Source organism: Trachinotus anak, unplaced genomic scaffold, assembly GCF_046630095.1.
Source record: "Trachinotus anak isolate AG129_WGS33_773 ecotype Australia unplaced genomic scaffold, CSIRO_AGI_Tana_v1 ptg000008l, whole genome shotgun sequence".
In the NCBI taxonomy this organism is placed as follows: domain Eukaryota; kingdom Metazoa; phylum Chordata; class Actinopteri; order Carangiformes; family Carangidae; genus Trachinotus; species Trachinotus anak.
In genome coordinates this window covers 391,534-411,225 of record NW_027273859.1, presented here as the reverse complement: position 1 = coordinate 411,225, position 19,692 = coordinate 391,534, and the positions used below count along the sequence as shown (strand labels likewise).

The 19,692-nt window shown below is 43.8% G+C and overlaps 2 protein-coding genes across 4 annotated transcripts; one reads left to right on the top strand and one right to left on the bottom strand.

Moving 5' to 3' along the window:
- Positions 1-1,449: 1,449 nt before the first annotated feature.
- Positions 1,450-5,676, bottom strand: ak6 (adenylate kinase 6). Of its 2 annotated transcripts, none has more exons than XM_071481732.1 (6): positions 5,541-5,676; positions 5,353-5,427; positions 4,153-4,245; positions 3,922-3,980; positions 3,510-3,655; positions 1,450-1,785 (listed from the first exon to the last, which is right to left on the bottom strand). In XM_071481732.1, the coding sequence occupies exons 2-6, from the start codon at positions 5,387-5,389 to the stop codon at positions 1,596-1,598; spliced, it is 525 nt and encodes a 174-aa protein (XP_071337833.1). In that variant the 5' UTR covers positions 5,390-5,427; positions 5,541-5,676; the 3' UTR covers positions 1,450-1,595. The 2 variants fall into 2 exon arrangements, with proteins under 2 accessions (XP_071337833.1, XP_071337834.1); XM_071481733.1 differs by having other exon boundaries at positions 5,507-5,554.
- On the top strand, positions 5,645-19,612 carry rad17 (RAD17 checkpoint clamp loader component). Of its 2 annotated transcripts, none has more exons than XM_071481721.1 (17): positions 5,645-5,801; positions 5,961-6,175; positions 11,635-11,865; positions 11,981-12,055; positions 12,276-12,414; positions 12,707-12,843; positions 14,075-14,127; positions 14,414-14,539; positions 15,672-15,741; positions 15,832-15,943; positions 16,039-16,215; positions 16,565-16,668; positions 16,760-16,906; positions 17,105-17,233; positions 18,111-18,231; positions 18,548-18,605; positions 18,842-19,612. In XM_071481721.1, exons 2-17 carry the CDS (start codon positions 6,134-6,136, stop codon positions 19,020-19,022), a joined length of 1,902 nt encoding a protein of 633 aa, XP_071337822.1. In that variant the 5' UTR covers positions 5,645-5,801; positions 5,961-6,133; the 3' UTR covers positions 19,023-19,612. The 2 variants fall into 2 exon arrangements, with proteins under 2 accessions (XP_071337822.1, XP_071337821.1); XM_071481720.1 differs by having other exon boundaries at positions 12,273-12,414.
- Positions 19,613-19,692: the final 80 nt, after the last annotated feature.

Below are 19,692 nucleotides of genomic sequence, written 5' to 3'. Positions count from 1 at the left end.
GTGTTGATCATCGCCCATTGTTTGTTTGAGGGGGGAGGAGCCACATTTTAAGACATTGCTGTGGAGTAAAGTTTGTCAGCCCTCGGGGCCCCCTATCAGCCTGGGACCCCAAAAAGTCTCCTGCCTTGCCTGTGCCCCTCAGGTGTTTCTCTCACTGCCCCAGGTGATCAGAGGGGCAGGAGGTGGACAGGTGTAAGGTGAGGTGGCTGCTGTCCTGACACAGTCATGTACAAAATATGTGTGAATTGACCAATTAAAATCATCGTTGGTGAAATGTTCACAGTGTTAGAAGATGAAGGGAAATCAGGATGTTCATGGTTAAAACTGGAGAAAGGTGAGACAGAGTCTTCAGTCTTCCACCTGATGCATTCAGGTACCATCCGCCTGTGCTGTGGTAGTTCCACATGTGAGCATCAATGAACCAGCAAAGCCAAGCAACATCTGGGCCTACAGCCGTGTCTGTTTAGTCCATGTTTTAATTTCATTGTATAAATGCTGTTTATATCATGTTATTAGTCTTACATGTCTGCTTCAGGAAATGGGAGAGAAATGCGTTGCCTTGTTTGACTTCATCGTGGACAGCTGATCACTGCAGTCAAGTCGGACACAGTCTTCTTCCTGTAGCATCAGTGAGCTTGCAACAATGGCTGATCTTGCAGCATGACCAGAATGTGGACGCCAAATCGAGGTTAAGTACTTTTTTAGCATAGAAAAAACACAGGCAGCGTCATTTCATGCTTCATTTCTATTGGTTAGTTAGTGGAGATACAGTAGCTTGCAGCAGCAGTCACATGGTCGTCCTCAATTTCTGACAGTGTCAGAGTTTTGTCTCAGGCTCTTCAGGACAACTGCCATCTTTGAACCTCTCTCACAGCAGGATGTGGGACCACCGTAGACTCACTCCTACTCTGCCATTGGCTTACGCTGACCCCTTCCCTAACCAATCATCACTCTTCATGCCTAAACTTAAGTACTAGCCAATCAGAGGCAGGGAAGGGGCAGCTCCGAAACAATACTTTGATATGATGGTGATGATTTAAATACCTGGTGAAATATGGCCAGGCATTTGGTGTCAACCATTGTGACAGATATTCTGATTATTGTAAATCTGCATCTTGAAAAGGTACAAAGTTATTCAACCAAAACTTTATTTTATGTTGTTTTTTTTACTGGGTTTCTTCTCACTGACGTATTTTTATCTTTATTGGCACCTGACAGCTGTCAGTATGGACCTCTGTCTTATTAACACCAGGACAGAGTGAGACACTGTTTCCTACAGGTTCTTTTTTTTAGAAAACATAATGACGAGAGTGCAGCAGTGCATGATGCTTTGACCTGACACCAGCCTGCTCTACTTTACATCTTTAAATACAACAGGTGATCAGGCAGCTGGTGCCACAAAGTCCTGGTGTTTGTCACTGTGATTAAACTCCAGGCAGGTAAACAGGCCCTGAACAAAGAGCTCAGACTTTATATCATCTGTCTTCAAAATTTATGAAAATACATGCAGATTGAAAAATAAGTACAGTTCCTGTTTAATTGGCCAAATAAGGTTTGTTGACAGTCCTGTTACTGGAAGCAGCAGAGTCCTGCCTCTAGTTGTGGTCCTTCATCCACTGCTCAGTCCACTGCACTATCTGCTCCAGGTTCCTCTCCAGGTCTTCAGGAGTGTTGCTGGGCAGCTGGTGGACGATCTCCTCTTTATAGGCCTCCATGGCTTCCTCATAGATGGTCTGGAAGATCTCACACTGCACGTTGTCCTGCAGCTTCTTCCCAGAGTAACCCCTGTCAGTCACACAGAAACAGAGTCCAGCTCAGACCAGGGGCAGGGAGACAGAGACCAACAGGAACAGTGTGTTTCTGACATGGTGACACATATCAATAACTACCCTCATCATATCAGCTTAGATAGTACAGTGATGGGGAAGTGCAGCCTGGAAACCACTGCTGCAGTTTATGGAAAAACACCAAAATAAAAGTGATGCTGAGATAAAACGTGGCTGATGTCACTGGTACGTCAATGTTGACTGTTGGTCTACTGAAGTTCTGCTGGTGTAAATCCCTCCTGTGATCTACTAATATACACCACCTTTCATCAGCAGGTACCATGTCCAACTAGTTTACAATAATAATACTAATAGTTAACCACTCATTGTGGGCAGCTCTCTCTAATGAACACTGATAGTTTTGTAGTAATGGTAGTTAAGTTACTGGGGCTGGCTGCAGTTAGCTGTGTATTAACCTTATATGACTTGTCTAGTTGGTATGGACTCTTGGACCATGTTTGAATAACTAATTTATTTTCATTGTAACTGGTAAGTTAGTGTGTTGCAGTGTTAAATCTGCATCTGTCACTGATTTCATAATTCACTACATTACCTGTCTGAACATTGTGTCACCTGTATGAAGTGTGTTTAGGAGGTGCAGTGCAGTACAGTGGAACATGAGTGATGCTCTGTCTCAGTGGTACAGACCATAATGTTACTGCAGCAGCTGGATACACCAAAAGGAATGTAGAAGGAGTGTGTGTGATCTCTGTTAGTGGGTCAGTCGTGGTATCATGTTTCTATTGGCACACAGAGCTGTTCCCATACTCTGATAGTGCCTAAAATACTGGATCAGGTATCAGTGGGTATGTGAGTCTGTGCGCTGAGTCATTTATTAATAAACTTTATTGTTTCACACTTGGATAAAACAGCAGGTCTCCCAGAAATCAATTCTTCTTCTCTGCTCTAACACAGTAGCTGCACAGCACAACTTCCTTTGTAAGGTACTGTTTGGGAGCAGAGAAGAGGAACTGATTTCCTGTAAATAGTGTAATGTTAGCCATTAGCAAATTAGAAATTGGGAACATCTGACACTGCAGAGTCCCACCAGTAAAAAGACAATGTGTACAGTATGCAAGGTTTTAATTTGGAGGGGCAGCACTGGTGTCAGGAAGTGATATTTATATTTATGACTGACAGTCAGATAAAATAATAACAGAGATTCTAGATAATCTAGAGATTCTATTCTCTATCATGTGTCTGTTCGTGTTTTACGAAGGTTTAACCTGAGTCAGACAGTGACAGTAACCATATCATATCCACCAAGGGTGCAGTAAAGCAGCGGTTAAACTTTTAGTTTTAATGCAGACGTATCAGCTGATACACAAGTTCAGGTATCGGGAAGGAGGAAATGGATCAGAACATCTCCAGTGACATATGCAGCAGCACGCCCAAAATCAGCAGTGACATTCGTGATGTTCAAACCCTGAAAAATCAGTAGCCGTACCCATCTCAGAACTCCGCTTTCACTGTGATGTCAACTACACAGATGCGTCACCATGACAGTGACAAAATCTGTCAACAGACAGTCAGACATATAAACACCTGCCAGAGTACTAGACCATCTCTCACACTCACACTCTCACACTCTCACACACACTCTCTCTCTCACTCACACACACACACACACACACACACACACACACACACACACACACACACACACGTGTTCAGGACAGTTACCTGCTCTCTAGCCGTGTGAACAGCGGAGTGTTGTCTGTGCGGAGGACAAAGACGATGTGAAACCAGCGTTCAGGGAAGAGGTCACAGCCGTGATAATCGACAATCACTCCGCCCTCCACCATCCTCTCATCCAGCTCATCAACCACCTGCAGGATTACAGCAGTTACAGTATTCACATCCACCCAACCTAATTCAGCCTGTAGTGATACGTTACTTCATGTGGTTCAAAGTTTTCTGATGGACTCAGCTGCCCCAGCATGACACTGCACCTCCTCCTTCACCAGTGGTTGTGTTCTACTCCTGAACCTGACCAGCACCATGCTGGTTCTGTGGCAGTGTGTTTCTGTTTCTGTGCAGTACAGACCAACACATCACAAACAGGTTCACAGCTGGACTGTGGAATTGAACTAACCCTGTCCTCATCCAGGATTGGACACTGGTACTCTTCATCATAGCCGTCGTACAGTTGTCCTGGGGACAGAGAATCAGGATAATTTCTCTGCTTTTATTTACACATTGTCTGTAAAGTCTAAACCTCAGTGAAGATCCAAAGCGGCATGAGGACAATGACCAATCCAAGAATGGTGAACCTCAGTCAGTATCAGATGTTTGTTTCTGTTAGTATTGAAAATCAGTTCTTTACCTTCTTGAGCCAGGTCTCCTATGTTGACATAGTTCAGCCCCGTCCGCTGGGCGAGCTCCTTCCCTAAAGTGGTCTTTCCAACACCGGGGGTTCCTGTGTGACAGAGGATTAAACACCTGAGATTAAGATCAGACTTCATCCAGAGCACACACCTTCAGAGTTGGATTTATTTAAATTTCCACATAGACTTCCAGCATCTGCTAATTGTTGGAACGAGTGCATCCACCACGGCAGCTGTTGTAGTATTTAATCAAAGGCGATGAGGGCGTCTGGTGCAGGTCCTGACAGAAAGGCAAACCCCTTTTATTTGACAGTGACCAGGGTATCAGGGAGTTTGGAAAGAACATGGTATGCAATTTTTGGATGTCATGTGACTTAAATGCAGAAAAGGTGTTTCCCTTCCCTCGACATGCATTTTTTAGTTCGCAATTTCAAATTGCATACTAAGCAGGTTGATGGGAACACAGCTGGCGTCTCTGAGCAGCAAGGTGATGCCTTCAACCAACGGCCCACTACCCAAAGAGGCAGAAAATCTTCAGAGCAGAAGCTGCAACAATCTTTTGCCTTACCGTAATAACTGACTTCAAAGATTGACTGATTTATAAAAATGCTGCCAATTAATTTTCTATTAGCGGCTCAGCTATCAGTTCTTCTTAAACTTTTCACATCAAGTTCCCTAAACTGGCACAAATAAGAGCACAGACCTCCATCTGATAACAGTTCTGCTTTTAGATGTTTTACTACCCTCAAGGACCCCCGGGAGTCCCCAAGAACCCACTGTGAGAACCACTAAGCAAGTTGATTAACCACCTAATCATTTAATCAAAAATAATATTTTTCATCATAAACCCCCCCCCCCCCCAATAATATCATATATCGCGGCATTTGGGCTGGACTTCTGATATCGTCCACGCCTTTTGTGAGTATTGATAATTCAGCATATGTGCAGTCCAGTACTGTAGAGGCCTGTAGACATACATCTTTACATAAAGAGAGAGTTGCCCATACAACATGACACCATGTCACAGCCATATCCACCATGACGGTTGATGTCGGTGACACAAACCTCTGCGTCTGACCTGCTCAGGGCTGTAACACAGTGAAAGGCCCGTACAGTCCTGACTGACTGGTTCACTGGAAGTCTGGTGTCACTTGGTGTTAATCTTAGCGGCTCGTAAGCGGCGGAGGTGTGTGTGTCACCTGTTAGCAGAATGTTCGGTCTCTTCCTCATCTTCATCGCCCTCCAGCAGCCAGCACGTGTCTGGATGACGCCACCTGAAACACACAGCAGTCCTGTTATTTCTTCCCGCCATTTTACACCGACTCTTTAGATGCAAATGTGAAGAAAACGAACCTGAATTAAAAATGTGTTAGACTGAGAGACTTACTAGCAAGTTGTTTAGCGTCACAGCGGCCTCAACCTGTACACACAAACACTGCCGCCAACTAAGACTTCACGACACTTTTACGTCAGTTATCAGCCAGTTTACGACACTACGAGTCCACGGAGTTTAAATAGGGTTTAACTCCTTATGAGCACCAACGTAACCCCTGGTTTGAGTCACAAGTTAGTTGTTAATTCACCCGAACTCGGGTGAAGTGACGGGACCGCCGAGGTCCGGTTCAGACACATCAGATGGTCAAACACGGTGAGTTAATAACGAGACATCATGTTAGCTTAACTGAAACTTGTTAGCTGACTCCACCATCCCGCTGTCAGTGTGTGTAGCCAGTTAAACGCCAGTTCTGATCGTCCAGACTCATTCACAGACATTAAAATGTTCTGTTATCACACTTTAAACTTCCAGGTGTGTGGATATCTGCGTCCAGCACAATCAGCGAAAGATAGTGCAACAGAAACCTGAACTACCCACCACCCTGTCTTTCTAACACCACCACCAGCCCCCACTGTTCCCGGTGCTGTTCAGGTTCCCAGGTCTCCTCTGACCGCTCCCCTCCATGTGAAGCTCTACGGTGAAGGATGAACACGCTTCCTTTGGGAAATAAAGCAGCTTCAAGCTCAGTAAGTTCATTAACGGGATAATTACGTCACGTGATTTGTTTTCTACAAGTGAAATATCATCACTAAATTATCTGATGAGGATATCTGATTTCTTTAATTTTACAGACAGGTGTTTGTATTATTTTGTTCACCTCATTGAGATCGAGGAGGGTAGGCCAAATAACAGTGTCTCAGTGTAACATAGTCACATGTTTCCTGGGGCCAGAGCAGCGACACTGAATCAAACCTGAAGCTGCTGGCGAAGGATAAACGTAAATACAGTACGATTGTAATACACGTCGGCACTAATGACACCCGATTACGACAATCGGAGATCACTAGGATTAATGTGGAGTCGGTGTGTACTTATGCTAAAACAATGTCGGACTCCGTAGTTTTCTCTGGGCCCCTCCCCAACCTGACCAGCGGGGACATGAAGCCGCTTGTCATCGTTCAACCGCTGGTTATCGAGGTGGTGTTCCGCTAACGATGTGGGCTTTGTTGATAACTGGCAGACTTTCTGGGGAAGACCTGGTCTGATTAGACGGGACGGCATACATCCCACGCTGGATGGAGCTGCGCTCTTATCTAGAAACCTCACTGAGTTTATTAGAAATCAAAGCCATGACAAACCAGAGCTGAGACCAGGAGGCAGAGTCGCAGTCTTACACTCTGCGCCTCTCTTAGAGCAGTCACCTGCCATTCACCCCCTAAAAACTGTGTCTGTCCCCCCACCACCTACATTTAAATATAATAAATCAAAAGCGAACAGAGGAGGAGTTAGACATGAAAACCTAATAAAAATTAACACAACTGTTATTCCAGAACCAAATAACAGGAAAATTAAATGTGGATTCTTGAATATCAGATCACTTTCATCTAAATCTCTACTAGTCAATGATCTGATAACTGATCATCACATTGATCTGCTCTGTCTGACTGAAACCTGGCTGCAGCAGGATGAATATGTTAGTCTGAATGAATCAACACCCCCCACTCATGTTAACGTTCATATCCCTCGAAGCACAGGCCGAGGAGGAGGGGTGGCAGCCATTTATCACTCCAATTTACTAATAAATCCTAAGCCTAAGGTTAATCATAATTCATTTGAAAGCCTTATTCTTAGTCTGTCACACCCAAACTGGAAAACACAAAAACCAGTCCTTCTAGTTACTGTATATCGTCCACCTGCTCCTGAGTCTGAGTTCTTATCTGAGTTCTCAGACTTTTTATCTGAGTTAGTTCTCAGCACAGATAAAGTTATCATGGTGGGTGATTTTAACATTCATGTAGATGTTGAAAGTTACAGCCTGAGTATTGCATTTAATTCATTATTAGACTCGATTGGCTTCTCTCAGCATGTTAATGAACCCACTCACTCTTTTAACCAGACCCTTGATCTGGTTCTGACTTATGGGATTGACATCGAATACCTAACAGTTTCTCCCAGAAACCCTCTTTTATCTGACCACTTTCTGTTAACATTTGAGTTTTCAGTCATGGACTACAGAGCATCTGGGAAAAAAGTCCATTACAGCAGGTGTCTCTCTGACAATACCATTAGCAAATTTAAAGAAAGGATCCCATCAGTACTGAGCCCACTGCCATGTATCAATGCAGTAGGGGACAGCTCTCTTAACTTCACATCCACACAGGTTGATGATCTTGTTGACAGGACTGTAGCCTCACTGCGTGCAACTCTAGATACTGTGGCCCCTCTGAGGAAGAAGGTAGTGAGTCAGAGAAGGCTAGCTCCATGGTACAACTCAGAAACACGAGCTTTAAAGCAAAATTCAAGGAAACTAGAAAGGAAGTGGTGTTCTACTAACCTGGAAGAATCTCTAAAGGCTTGGAAAGACAGCCTATTGGCGTATAAAAAAAGCTGGCTCAGATGTGCTGTCCAGTTCAGCAGCCTCAGAGTCCACTGTAACTGGCTTATATTTTGACTGCTTTCTCTCCTGTACATCTCCCTGAGCTCACTTCAACATTTTCTTCATCTAAACCATCGACTTGTCTTCTAGACCCCCTTCCAACAAGTTTTTCCTTTAATCAACACCTCTATATCAATTTTGAGTAACTTATCTTTATCAACTGGTTATGTACCGCAGGCTTTTAAAGTTGTGATAATTAAACCTCTACTTGAAAAACCTCCCCTTTATTTCCAAAATCCTTGAGAAGGTTGTTGCAAACCAGTTATTATTTGATTATTTGCACAGGAATGGCTTGTTTGAAGATTTTCAGTCAGGTTTTAGAGTCCATCACAGAAACAGCTCTGGTTAAGGTTACCAATGATCTCCTCATAGCCTCAGACAATGGACTTGTCTCTATACTTGTCCTGCTAGATCTTAGTGCTGCATTTGACACCATCGATCATAAGATTCTATTACAGAGACTAGAACATATGGTCGGCATCAAAGGAACCGCACTAAGCTGGTTTAAGTCATATCTGTCAGATAGACTCCAGTTTGTTCATGTTAATAATGACTCTTCTATCAACACTAAAGTCAGTCATGGAGTTCCACAAGGTTCGGTGCTAGGACCAATACTCTTCACTCTATATATGCTTCCTCTAGGAAACATTATTAGGAGGCACCAGATAAATTTCCATTGTTACGCAGATGACACCCAGCTGTACTTATCCATGAAGCCAGGTGAGACTAACCAGGTAGCCAAGCTTCAGGTGTGTCTTTAGGACATAAAAATCTGGATGACCAGTAATTTCTTACTCTTAAATTCAGACAAAACTGAAGTTATTGTAATTGGCCCAAAACACCTCAGAGATACACTATGTGATAATATACTGACTCTGGATGACATCACCTTGGCCTCCAGTGCTACAGTCAGAAACCTTGGTGTCATTTTTGACCAGGACTTGTCCTTTACTTCACATATAAAGCAAGTCTCTAGGACAGCCTTCTTCCACCTGTGCAATATTGCTAAAATCAGACCCATTCTATGTCTAAAGGATGCTGAAAAACTAGTTCATGCATTTGTTACCTCAAGACTGGACTACTGTAACTCTTTATTGTCAGGATGTCCCAAAAATTCAGTAAAAAGCCTCCAATTGATCCAAAATGCTGCAGCACGAGTACTGACAGGAACTAGGAAACGAGATCACATCTCTCCTGTGTTAGCTTCTCTGCATTGGCTCCCTGTAAAATCCAGAATCGAATTTAAAATCCTCCTCCTCACCTACAAAGCCTTTAATGGTCAGGCACCATCGTACTTTGGAGAGCTTATAGTTCCCTATTTTCCCAGTAGGACACTTCGCTCTCTAAATGCAGGTCAACTTGTGGTTCCCAGAGTTTGTAAGAGCAGAATGGGGGGCAGAGCCTTCAGCTATCAGGCTCCTCTCCTGTGGAACCAGCTCCCAGTGTGGGTTTGGGAGGCAGACACCCTCTCTACCTTTAAGATCAGGCTTAAAACTGTCTTGTTTAGTAAAGCTTATAGTTAGGGCTGGCTCAGGTATGTCCTGACCCATCCCTTAGTTATGCTGCTATAGAGCTAGACTGCTGGGGGATTCCCATGATGCACTGGGCTCTCTCTCTCTCTCTTTCTCTCTCTCTCTCTCTCTCTCTCTCTCGACTACTTTATGCCATTAACTTTGTATTTTTTTTTCTCTCCCGTATAATTATCTGTCTTATCTGTCATTATTATTGATAACACAATTAGCTATTAGGGTTGCACATCTCTCTTTGATAAACGATTCGATATGCATCTAGATACACAGGTTACGATTCGATTCAAAAACGATATCCTTTTATTACAGACCGATTCGATACAAATCGATTCCATACAGTGTAAGAATGATACGATTCAATTCTATGGTTAATATTTGTTGTCGATATTTTATATAATAAAGAAGCCAAGTCTATGAAAGTGACAGTACAATAGTTTCTTTTTAAATATGTAAAAGACTGGCACTGGCAAAAAAAAAACAAAAAAACAGAGCAACAAAATCCCATGTCAATGTATTTATTTTTAGACATGGACCAAAAAAAGTCTGGCTGAATCGTTGGATGGGAACTCCAGAGGTAAAAGTAGCACAGAGTAGTAACAACAAACTTTGTTCGAGCTTCCCTTCCTTCTTATAAAACCCAAAAAACGGTCCACACCTGGGATTTTTGTTTCCCCGATGCGTTGGAAATCTTTCTCGGTGCATTATCACCTTCGGTCAGGCTGACGCTTTCGTTCTCCACCTCCTCCATTTCCGTGTTGTCCCTTGTTTATCACTCATGCTAATACCAGCTAGGCAGCTACGGCGTTTCGCGGGCAGCCTCAGCTCTCGCGTTGTTTTCAAGACCTGCCGCGTGTGTAATGCTGCCAACCGATTCAAAGTCTCGCGATACCCGATCTATGACTCTATAACCGATTCATCTAGGAATTCATTGATAATTCGTATCGACTGAGGAGGCTGCTACCGATGCAGCCGTATCTCTCACTTGTTGAACCGAAGATCCGGTCGCATCGGTTTATCTTTCACAACCCTATTACCTACACAGCTGTTCCTGGTCTCTCTCTCTCTATTTTCCTCTCTCCTCCACCCACCCTCCCTTTTTCTCCTCCTAAACCCAACCGGTCGAGGCAGACGGCCGCCCCCCCTGAGTCAGGTTCTGTTGGAGGTTTCTTGCTGTTAAAAGGGAGTTTTTCCTCCCCCCTGTTGCCAAGCGCTGCTCTTTGTGGGAACTGTTGGGTTTTTCTCTATAACAAAGTAAGGTCTTGACCTTACCCTGTAAAGAGCCTCGAGATAATGTAGATTATCATTTGGCGCTATACAAATAAAACTGAATTGAATAACACAACACAGTTCAGCAGCACAACGGACAGGTGAACCAACGCCTCTCTGAAACCACTTCACTATAACCTGAACATTATAACTGATCACTTCATCACTAATGAAGTTTTCTGTTTTCTGTCACATCTACAGGAGAACTCAGTTTCTGGTGACATAAACCTTTATTTTTTTACTTCATTCAGTTTACAGCTGACCTTTGCATCATTTAAGGTTTTTCACTGGACTTGAGCTGCTTCAGTTTCAATAAAAACTAGAAAAATGGAGGTGTGCATGATACCATGAATGCTGAACATAGACTCATGGGACTCAGTGGTGAAGGACAACATATCTTTCTCGGCAATTGTACAGTTTGTAAACATCTTTCCCTCCAATTATCTGCTTTCAGTGGATTTAAAAATTGTTGTAATACGGTCTCCCATTGATCTTTTACTAAATATTTGAATCTTAATTCCTCCAATGTTTCATGGCATACATTTAACATATATAATGTGTTACATTTCCTAAAGAGTAACTTAATTTCAGCCTCAGTTAGCAGCTTTTCACTGATCACACAAGGACCTTTACCTCCCCCTGTTTAATGTCTGGTTCTGTCTGTAATCCTCTCTAATGTGGCTTTAATCTATAAACTTTGTAAAATTGTTCTTTATGAAACTTTATTTATTTTGTATGACTGTATTTCCAACAGGTGAACCGCTGGGTGGATCCGTCTTTCAGTGATTTGCCCGGGGAAAGCTTCTCTCTGCCTGGGAGGAGAAGGGGCAACCAAGTTTCATCTTCTACGGCTAAACCCAAGAGGGGGAGGAAGAGAAAAGGAGAGTCCAGCAGCTCAGACCCTCACACTTCCTGCCTGCTCAAAGAGTCAGTCCAGAGGGACCAGGATGAGCCCTGGGTGGACAGATATTTCCCCCGTTCTCAGGTCAGCATCAGTACTGTTGTTTGTTCTGGTATCCATGAATAGGATAAGGTTATTTGATATGATTGTGTGGAGACTGAAGGCTCACGTCCTGTCATTTTTCTGTGTGTTTGTGTAGGCGGAGCTAGCTGTGCACAAGAAGAAGATAGAGGAAGTGGAGACCTGGATGAGAGCTCACACAAACTCAGCAAAGGTAATCAAGGTTTTCGTTTTAATAATCACACACCTGTCTCCATAGCACTGTTCTGACCTTTTTATTTAGTGACGTGAAAATATGTCGACGTCAAATAACTAGTGGAAAACTGAGCTCTGCTGTCAGGACTCAGTCAGTCCTGTCCTGAACTCCTCTCACAGTCTGAGCTCAAAATGTTCACTGTGGAGGTTCAGCGTTCACCTGCTGTTGTCCTCAGCAGGGCGGCATCTTACTACTGATGGGACCATCAGGCTGTGGAAAGACTGCTACAGTCCATGTTCTGTGTCGGGAGCTGGGCCTCAGGATTCACGAGTGGATCAACCCCACCAACCTGGAGCCGTACAGCAGCAGTCAACATGGTCAGGAAAATCCTTCTCTGTCTCACCTGCTTCACAACTGCTTCACACCTGTCAGTCACTGTCACTGTCAGACTAAGAATTTGGATGAAGATCTGATGATTGACAGAAATGAAAATGACCTGTCTGATGTAAACCTGTGATCAGAAAAAAGCTTTTGTTGGACTGTCAGAGCTTTATTTTGAAAGGTGTTTGTAATATATCATCCACAGTGTTTGTAGATATGGACGAATGGTGACGAAACACTCCAGTGTGATAAATAATCTCACCACTGTTCTGTGACCTATGTTTGCAGAGTGGAGGACAAACGGCTTCTCCTGCGCCTCCCAGGTAGTCCAGTTCCAGGAGTTCCTCCTCAGAGCCAACAAGTACAACTGCCTGAGGATGGCGGGTGATGGAGGAGGTGGAGACAGGAAGCTCATATTGGTGGAGGTATGTACTACCACTTCAACTGAGGCCACTGCTCCTGTATTTACCCCAGTGTGTCGTTCCTGTTCATCTCCAGTTAACTGTTGTTGTCACTTGTCCTGAGTATTTGGCTCAGAGCTGATCAATACACATCACATTTACCTTTAACGATGAACAAAACCATATTTCATTAAATCCACATGTGCACAGGCTTACCTGTCCTCAGTCTTATTAAGTTTTGTACTGAAAAATAAACCAAAATAAATAACAGATTATAACTTGAAATGATATTTATTTAACATAACCTGTTCAGACATTTGTTTGATAAAATAGAAAATCACAGTAAAAACAGTTTCTATTTCACATCTCTGGAAACTTTCAAATTAAAATAATGAATACAGTAAATCTGAGTAAAACATGTTGTTTCTGTTATGTTTCCATCTGTGGTGTTTAGACTGACATCAACGGACTGCTGCATCCTAAATGTGCTTTGTTCAGATGAGTGAGTTTCTCATGTTATATGACATGACATTATATGACGTTACATTTACACTGACTCCTCCTCAGAGGCCTTGTGGAGACCTTGGTGTCGGGACTCAGTTCTACCTCTGTTTAATCAGTGAAGGAGATTAAGTAAAGAAGTGAACTCAGAGTCAGAGGTAGTTAGACATGTTAGGATGTTGGAGTTGTTAGGAGAGGAGGTGCTCTCTGAAGAGAGTGAGAGACGACCCTGCTTCCTCTTGTTGTGACACTATGGCAGCAGTATTTATGTTTACTGAGCTAAAGTGTGTCCAAGCCACTGGACGCCTGAGGTTTATTACGTCCCTTAAAACTGTTCGGTGGAACAATCAGTTGTTATGTTTTCAGGTGCATTAAAGGTATGAGGCAGTGGGTCCCAACCTGTGGGCCATGGCCCACTGGTGGGCAGTGAATGTATTACAAGTGGGGCGATAAATCATTTGTAAAACACTATAATTTTGGGTCGGGTGTTGACCGCCAGCATTTGAGATTTTGAAGTGGACATGAGCTGGAAAAGGTTGTGAACGTCTGGTATGTGCTGCAGATGACAGCCTGCCTGATATAGATGAACCACTGCCACCACGGTGATGTCTACAATGTCTACACTCTTTAAACTGCTGAACTCACTGGCATTGTACTCTGTGTTTAAAACTGGTGCACTGGTCTAAAGCTCCTTTGTTTACGTTCAGTTGGTTGTACTCCTGAGTTAACATCATGATCATCATCACTTCCTCAGGATTTGCCAAACCAGTTCTACAGGCAGCCGGGCAGCCTGCACGACTACCTGAGGTAAGAGCCGCTCGGGTTTCAGCCTCTGTCTCCTTTCATACATCCACACAGAACCAGAAGTGTCTACATTGAGACCACTTTCTTATACTCCACTGTATGATGACACACAGATCTGAGTCCACTTTAAAAGAAATGCCAGGACAGGAGGTCTGGAGCTGTTTGATGTGTGATGTTTGTGATGAAGGCCTTCTACAGAATACACTGATTGTGTTCAGTACTCTGAAGTGTACTGTGTTACAGTATATTGTATGGTGTGTGAGGCTGTGTCTTGCTGTGTGTGTTCCAGGCGCTTTGTGAGGACTGGTCGATGTCCCCTGGTGTTCATCGTGTCAGACAGTCTGAGCGGAGACAGCAGCTCACGCTTCCTGTTTCCCAGAGAGATCCAGGAGGAGCTGGACATCAGCAGCATCAGGTTCCCACTGACACACACGGCTGGCTGTGACGTGGACGTTAGACCTTTATGTTCGACCCCAGAGACCCCTATTACCTGCTGTGGACTATAGAGGGAATACTGCTCTTGAACATTCATGGGCAGATGAACTAAGAAAATGGTGTTACATAAATGTGTACTGCAGTTTTCCCTGAGTTGAATTGTAATCTGTGTAATCAGAACCTGATTGACTCAGACAACAGCTGATAAAACTGTCTCTGTTATTTCAAATCGACATAATGAGGAGATGAAGTACTAATGAGACAAATCAAAAGACACAACACACCAGGGATGTGCAGTGCAGACTTCATGTTCTACGTGTGTAATGTCACAAATCCTGTTCATAGGTACAAACTCAGATCAGAGGTGAAACTTTCCACTTTCAGCAGGTGAGTTTAAAAACCTTGCTCCCCGCAGTGAAGTAACATGAACCAAAACACGTCTGAGTGGACAGTGTCTCAACAAAAGTACAAAAGTATGCAGCCTGATTTTCCAGTTGATGTCAACTGTTTGTTTGTGTTGTGTTCATTAAAAACAGCCTGTTTGTTTTATTGTTGTTTATATAGAAGCCAACATTTAATTTAACACATTCCTTTCATAATCAGGAGAATCTTCTGTGGGACTCATTTAAACCACGGATTACCTCCTGCAGCACAGACACAGTAAATCCAGCAGAACACACATTCCTCCTCTGATCACGTTTCCTCTTATTATTACTGTGATCCTCCCTCAGACATGCAGTGAGGAGAGAGGTGCACCGTGCAGACAAATGAGACGTAAACTGTTTGTGTCAACAAGGGTCAACTGTGTCACATTTGCACAAAGAAACCACAGCTCAGAATCCTCAGTAAATCTGTAGATCTGTCACAGTCTGCTTGACAGAGGAAAAAGAGGTTTTAATTACAGTTCCGTAAAGCGTCTTTTATTTATATCAGATGGAGACAGAGCCAGGTCTGTATTTCATCATCCTTTAATAAGAAGCCTTCCTGCATCTGCTCTGCTCTCTTCTGTTTAGATTAACAGGCTGCTTAATAAAATCATTCCCCATCTTGCTAATGTTGTGTGGATCCTCCATCGAAAGGATCCTCCTGAACATTGTGTTCTCTGTTTCCAGTTTTAATCCAGTGGCTCCAACCACTATGATGAAGGTCCTGACCCGGATTTCAACCCTGGAGGCGGGGCAGGTGAGGGGAAGCCTCACAGCAGACTTTATATTTTGGTATGTGTTCTTTGTGTGTTACTACAGTATATTATTTTCCCATAATTCCAAGCAGAGCTGTGGGAGGATATGTGTCCCAGACCAGGCAGTGTTGGAGATGCTGTGTTCAGGAAGCTCAGGAGACATTCGTAGCGCCATCAACAGCCTCCAGTTTTCCTCCCTCCCAGGTCAGAGGTCAATCCACACACCTATGCCTGGACAGGTGTTGTCTCACCAGCTGACCTCAAAGACCCTCCTGTTTGTCTTCATTGTAACTCTGCAGACACGTCACTGGAGAGGAGGCTGTGGTTGATGAAGAAGGACAGACCTGTGACCTCCAGGACGAACCAGAGAAAGAGGTCCAAACAGACAAAAGAGCATGAAGAGGAGAGGGCGATCGGAGGGAAAGATGCTTCTCTGTTCCTGTTCAGAGCTCTGGGAAAGATCCTGCACTGCAAACGTGAGTCGTATCTGTTCAGCCTGGCCTCTGTTCATTCTGCAGTGAGAAGAGTAACAAGTGCTGATCATCATCATGAACACACACTACTTTATTTAGACTCAGTCACACACTCACACATGTCCTGCTGTAGGAACCAGTGGTCTGTGGAGCCTCAGAGTAAATATGGGTTTAATGGCAACTGGATCTTTTAAGGTCTTGATTGTCAACTATAATCAACTAATGGTCTCTGATACAGAAATGTGTTTTCAGTGGAATGTGTTGGTGGTTGATGACTTGGCTGGAGAGTCAGCCTCTGTCTCAGCAGGAAGTAAATCTGAGGGAAGCAGTTTAAATGCTTTGTCATTAACAGGAGGGAATCATGAAGGTGCTGAAGCAGCTGAAGGAGCCTCTGGACCTGGTCTATCACCTCACCTGTCTCATCACCACAGAGAGGCCTTATTAGTGGACCCTGAGGTGAACAAATGCTTTTTTTCTAGCTCTAACAGGTAAATAACAGCTCACCTGTTGGAACACTCACAGCCCATCTGTCTGTCTCTCTGTTCAGATGGTTGTTGAAAGGTCACACATGTCTGGAGACTTCTTCAACCTGTACCTCCACCAGAACTACCTGGACTTCTTCTCTGAGGTGGAGGATGTGGACAGAGCCAGCGAGTACCTGTCTGACGCCGATCTCCTCACTGCTGATTGGACGGTCAGTCCTTCCTCAGACCTGGTGTTCCTGTTGGTGCATGTGATATTCCACCCTAATGTAACATCCCATCCTTAAGGCACCAGACACCAAGCTCAGCTCAGTGGTTTATCACAGACTTTACAGCTCTGGAAGCTTCTGTGTATCAACATTGTGGTCAGTGGTGGACTGGGTGTGTATTAAGGCCTGTGCTGTTTTCAGAGCCGCAGCACCATGGGGGATTATGGTTCTTCAGTGGCCACCAGAGGGCTCCTCCACTCCAACTCCCAGCAGGTTTCTGTCGGCTTCAGACCACTGCACAAACCCAGCTGGCTCCTGATCAGCAAGAAGGTGAGACCCACCAGGGCTGCCGCTCTGACTGGTTCAAGGCTGGTTTAAGGCTGGTTTAAACCTGTGTTGACTGGAACAAAGACACATGTTTTAGACTTAACTCAGACAGACTGAAGTTATGTTGGTTATCCAGACACAAGATACAGAGTCAAATCGCTGTATTTACTGATCAGCCAATGAGCTTTACCCACCGATCAATACACTCTCTCTAATGAATGTTTATATCCAATCACAAACCTAAGAGACAGATTATCTCTTAGGTTTTGGTTGTAACTGGTTGTAACTTCACCAAAAGAACAGCAGTTACACAAAGGCTGTACTGTCATGGCCCCAGACAAACAAGGGCCTGAAGCCTCCAGGTTCAGGTTATACCTGTGCTGTTGCCAGATTCTGAGACCTTGTCTTGTAGAGGGTTAAAATCAAGTTAGTAACTAATACACTCTAGTGGACTACATGTTATTTTCATCCATGGCACCAGACTTACACTCTGATAAAACTGAAGAATTTCTTTCTTTCTTTTTTTTTTTTTTTTTCTTGTCTGATGAAGGACCAATATGCTGCTGAAACGGTGAAACTCTGGGGAAACTGTCTCCAGCAGATTTGCTTTAAAGTCTAGATCACACTGCACCTTCTTCATGTCATTTATCTGTAATAGTAAATAAAACAGCAGATCAGTGGTGGTGGTGATTAGTCCTAAACAACAGTCTTGACAGGGCTGAAGATAAAACCACTGAAACAACGCATTCACACACTGAATGTGTCTCAGATCAGGTTTCCAAAGAAACAGTTGGACTGTTGTTGTGTCTCATGTGGTCTGGAGAACCAGACTTTAAACCAGCACAGCAAACTGTACTGACACAGGTGTTGTTCCTGTCAGCACCGGGAGAACTGCCTGGCTGCCCAGTGCCTGTTCAGCAGCTTCTGTCTGACCCCAGTCAGCCTGCAGACCGAGCTGCTGCCGTACCTGGCCAAGCTCACCAACCCCATGAGGAACCAAGGTAACACACACCTGTTGGTCTTAGTAGAGCTGTGAGGACACATGCTAACATTGTTCACTTCCAGGCCCCTGACACTCATGACTAACCCTTACATTTACCCTGCCCTTAACTGACCTAAACCTGATTATAACCTTAGATCTAGAACCAAGAGGAACATCATCTTCTCTGTGAACAGAGTTAATTAATATTATGACAATTGTGATAATAATGGCACCTCATTATGATCAGCTGAGCTCTGTGAACTCCTGATGATGAGTGAGTCTGTTGATGAGGTTTCATTAATGTCATTAATCCAGTGCTTCACTGTGTCTCCCAGCTCAGATAGCTTTCATCCAGGATGTGGGTCAGATGCCCCTGAGGAAGTTCTCCACCAGGTACATCACTCATTTTATCTACCCACAATGCAATTAGGTCAGAGAACATCTGTAAGTCACCATGAGTCCAGAGTCTGCAAAAGATCCAACCAGCCTCAGTCTGCGGCGTCCTGTCCTGAGTAATATTTATCTGACTGGTTTTTTGTACCTTTTGTCCTCTGTTGAATTTTGTGTGTGTGTGTGTGTGTGTGTGTGTGTGTGTGTGTGTGTGTGTGTGTGTGTGTGTGTGTGACAAGGTTAAAACTGGAGGCTCTGACAGACAAAGAGCCGGGACAGCTGGAGACAGACAGTGAGGAGGAAGAGGAGGAGAAAGAGGAAGGTCAGGAGGGTCTCCCAGCCAGTCAGCCTCCACCCACTGCAAACCAAGTCATGTTGGAGGAGGAGGACCTGATCATAGAAGAGTATAACAGTGACTAACACACACAGCTTTACATCCACCGTCATACTGTGACTCCCTTTTTTTTTTTTTTTGTCCAGTTTGTGTTGTATGATGATTTTTTTTAAGCTGAGTTGTGGTTTAGTTTGGAGGAAGATGAGCACCATGTGAAGAAAGGCAGAGTTCTGAGATGAATCTTTGATGGGAGTAGAAACTGATGTTACTGCTGGTTCACTTTCACTTTAATTTTAACACCAGCTGTACTGAGATGATTCTCCTCCTGGTCCTGAGCCTCCTCCACATGTGTTGATGACTGTGATAATACGTGTAGAAGTTGTCATTTTTCAAACTGAAGTGAATGTGATTGTGTGGCTGTAACAATGAAAGCACAGAGATTCATTATAATAATCTCCCTAAGTGACCTTTAACAGTTCAGTTCTACCAGCTGTCAGTATTTATTAGTTTACTTGTTTTGTTCCTGGAACTGTCCCGTGCAGCAGCCTGTAGCTGACATCTGTCTTCACTCTGTCTCATGGGTGGAAAATAAGAAATATCACATTAATACTTATTGTGGGATAAAATGTTTGAATCTAAATCAGCATTTGAATAAAAATACTGTGTGAAAAGCTGATCCTGTGGCTCTTTACCTGAACATTATCTCTCCCCTCACACACCCTCACATCCAATATTTACTCAACAGTTTCACAGAAG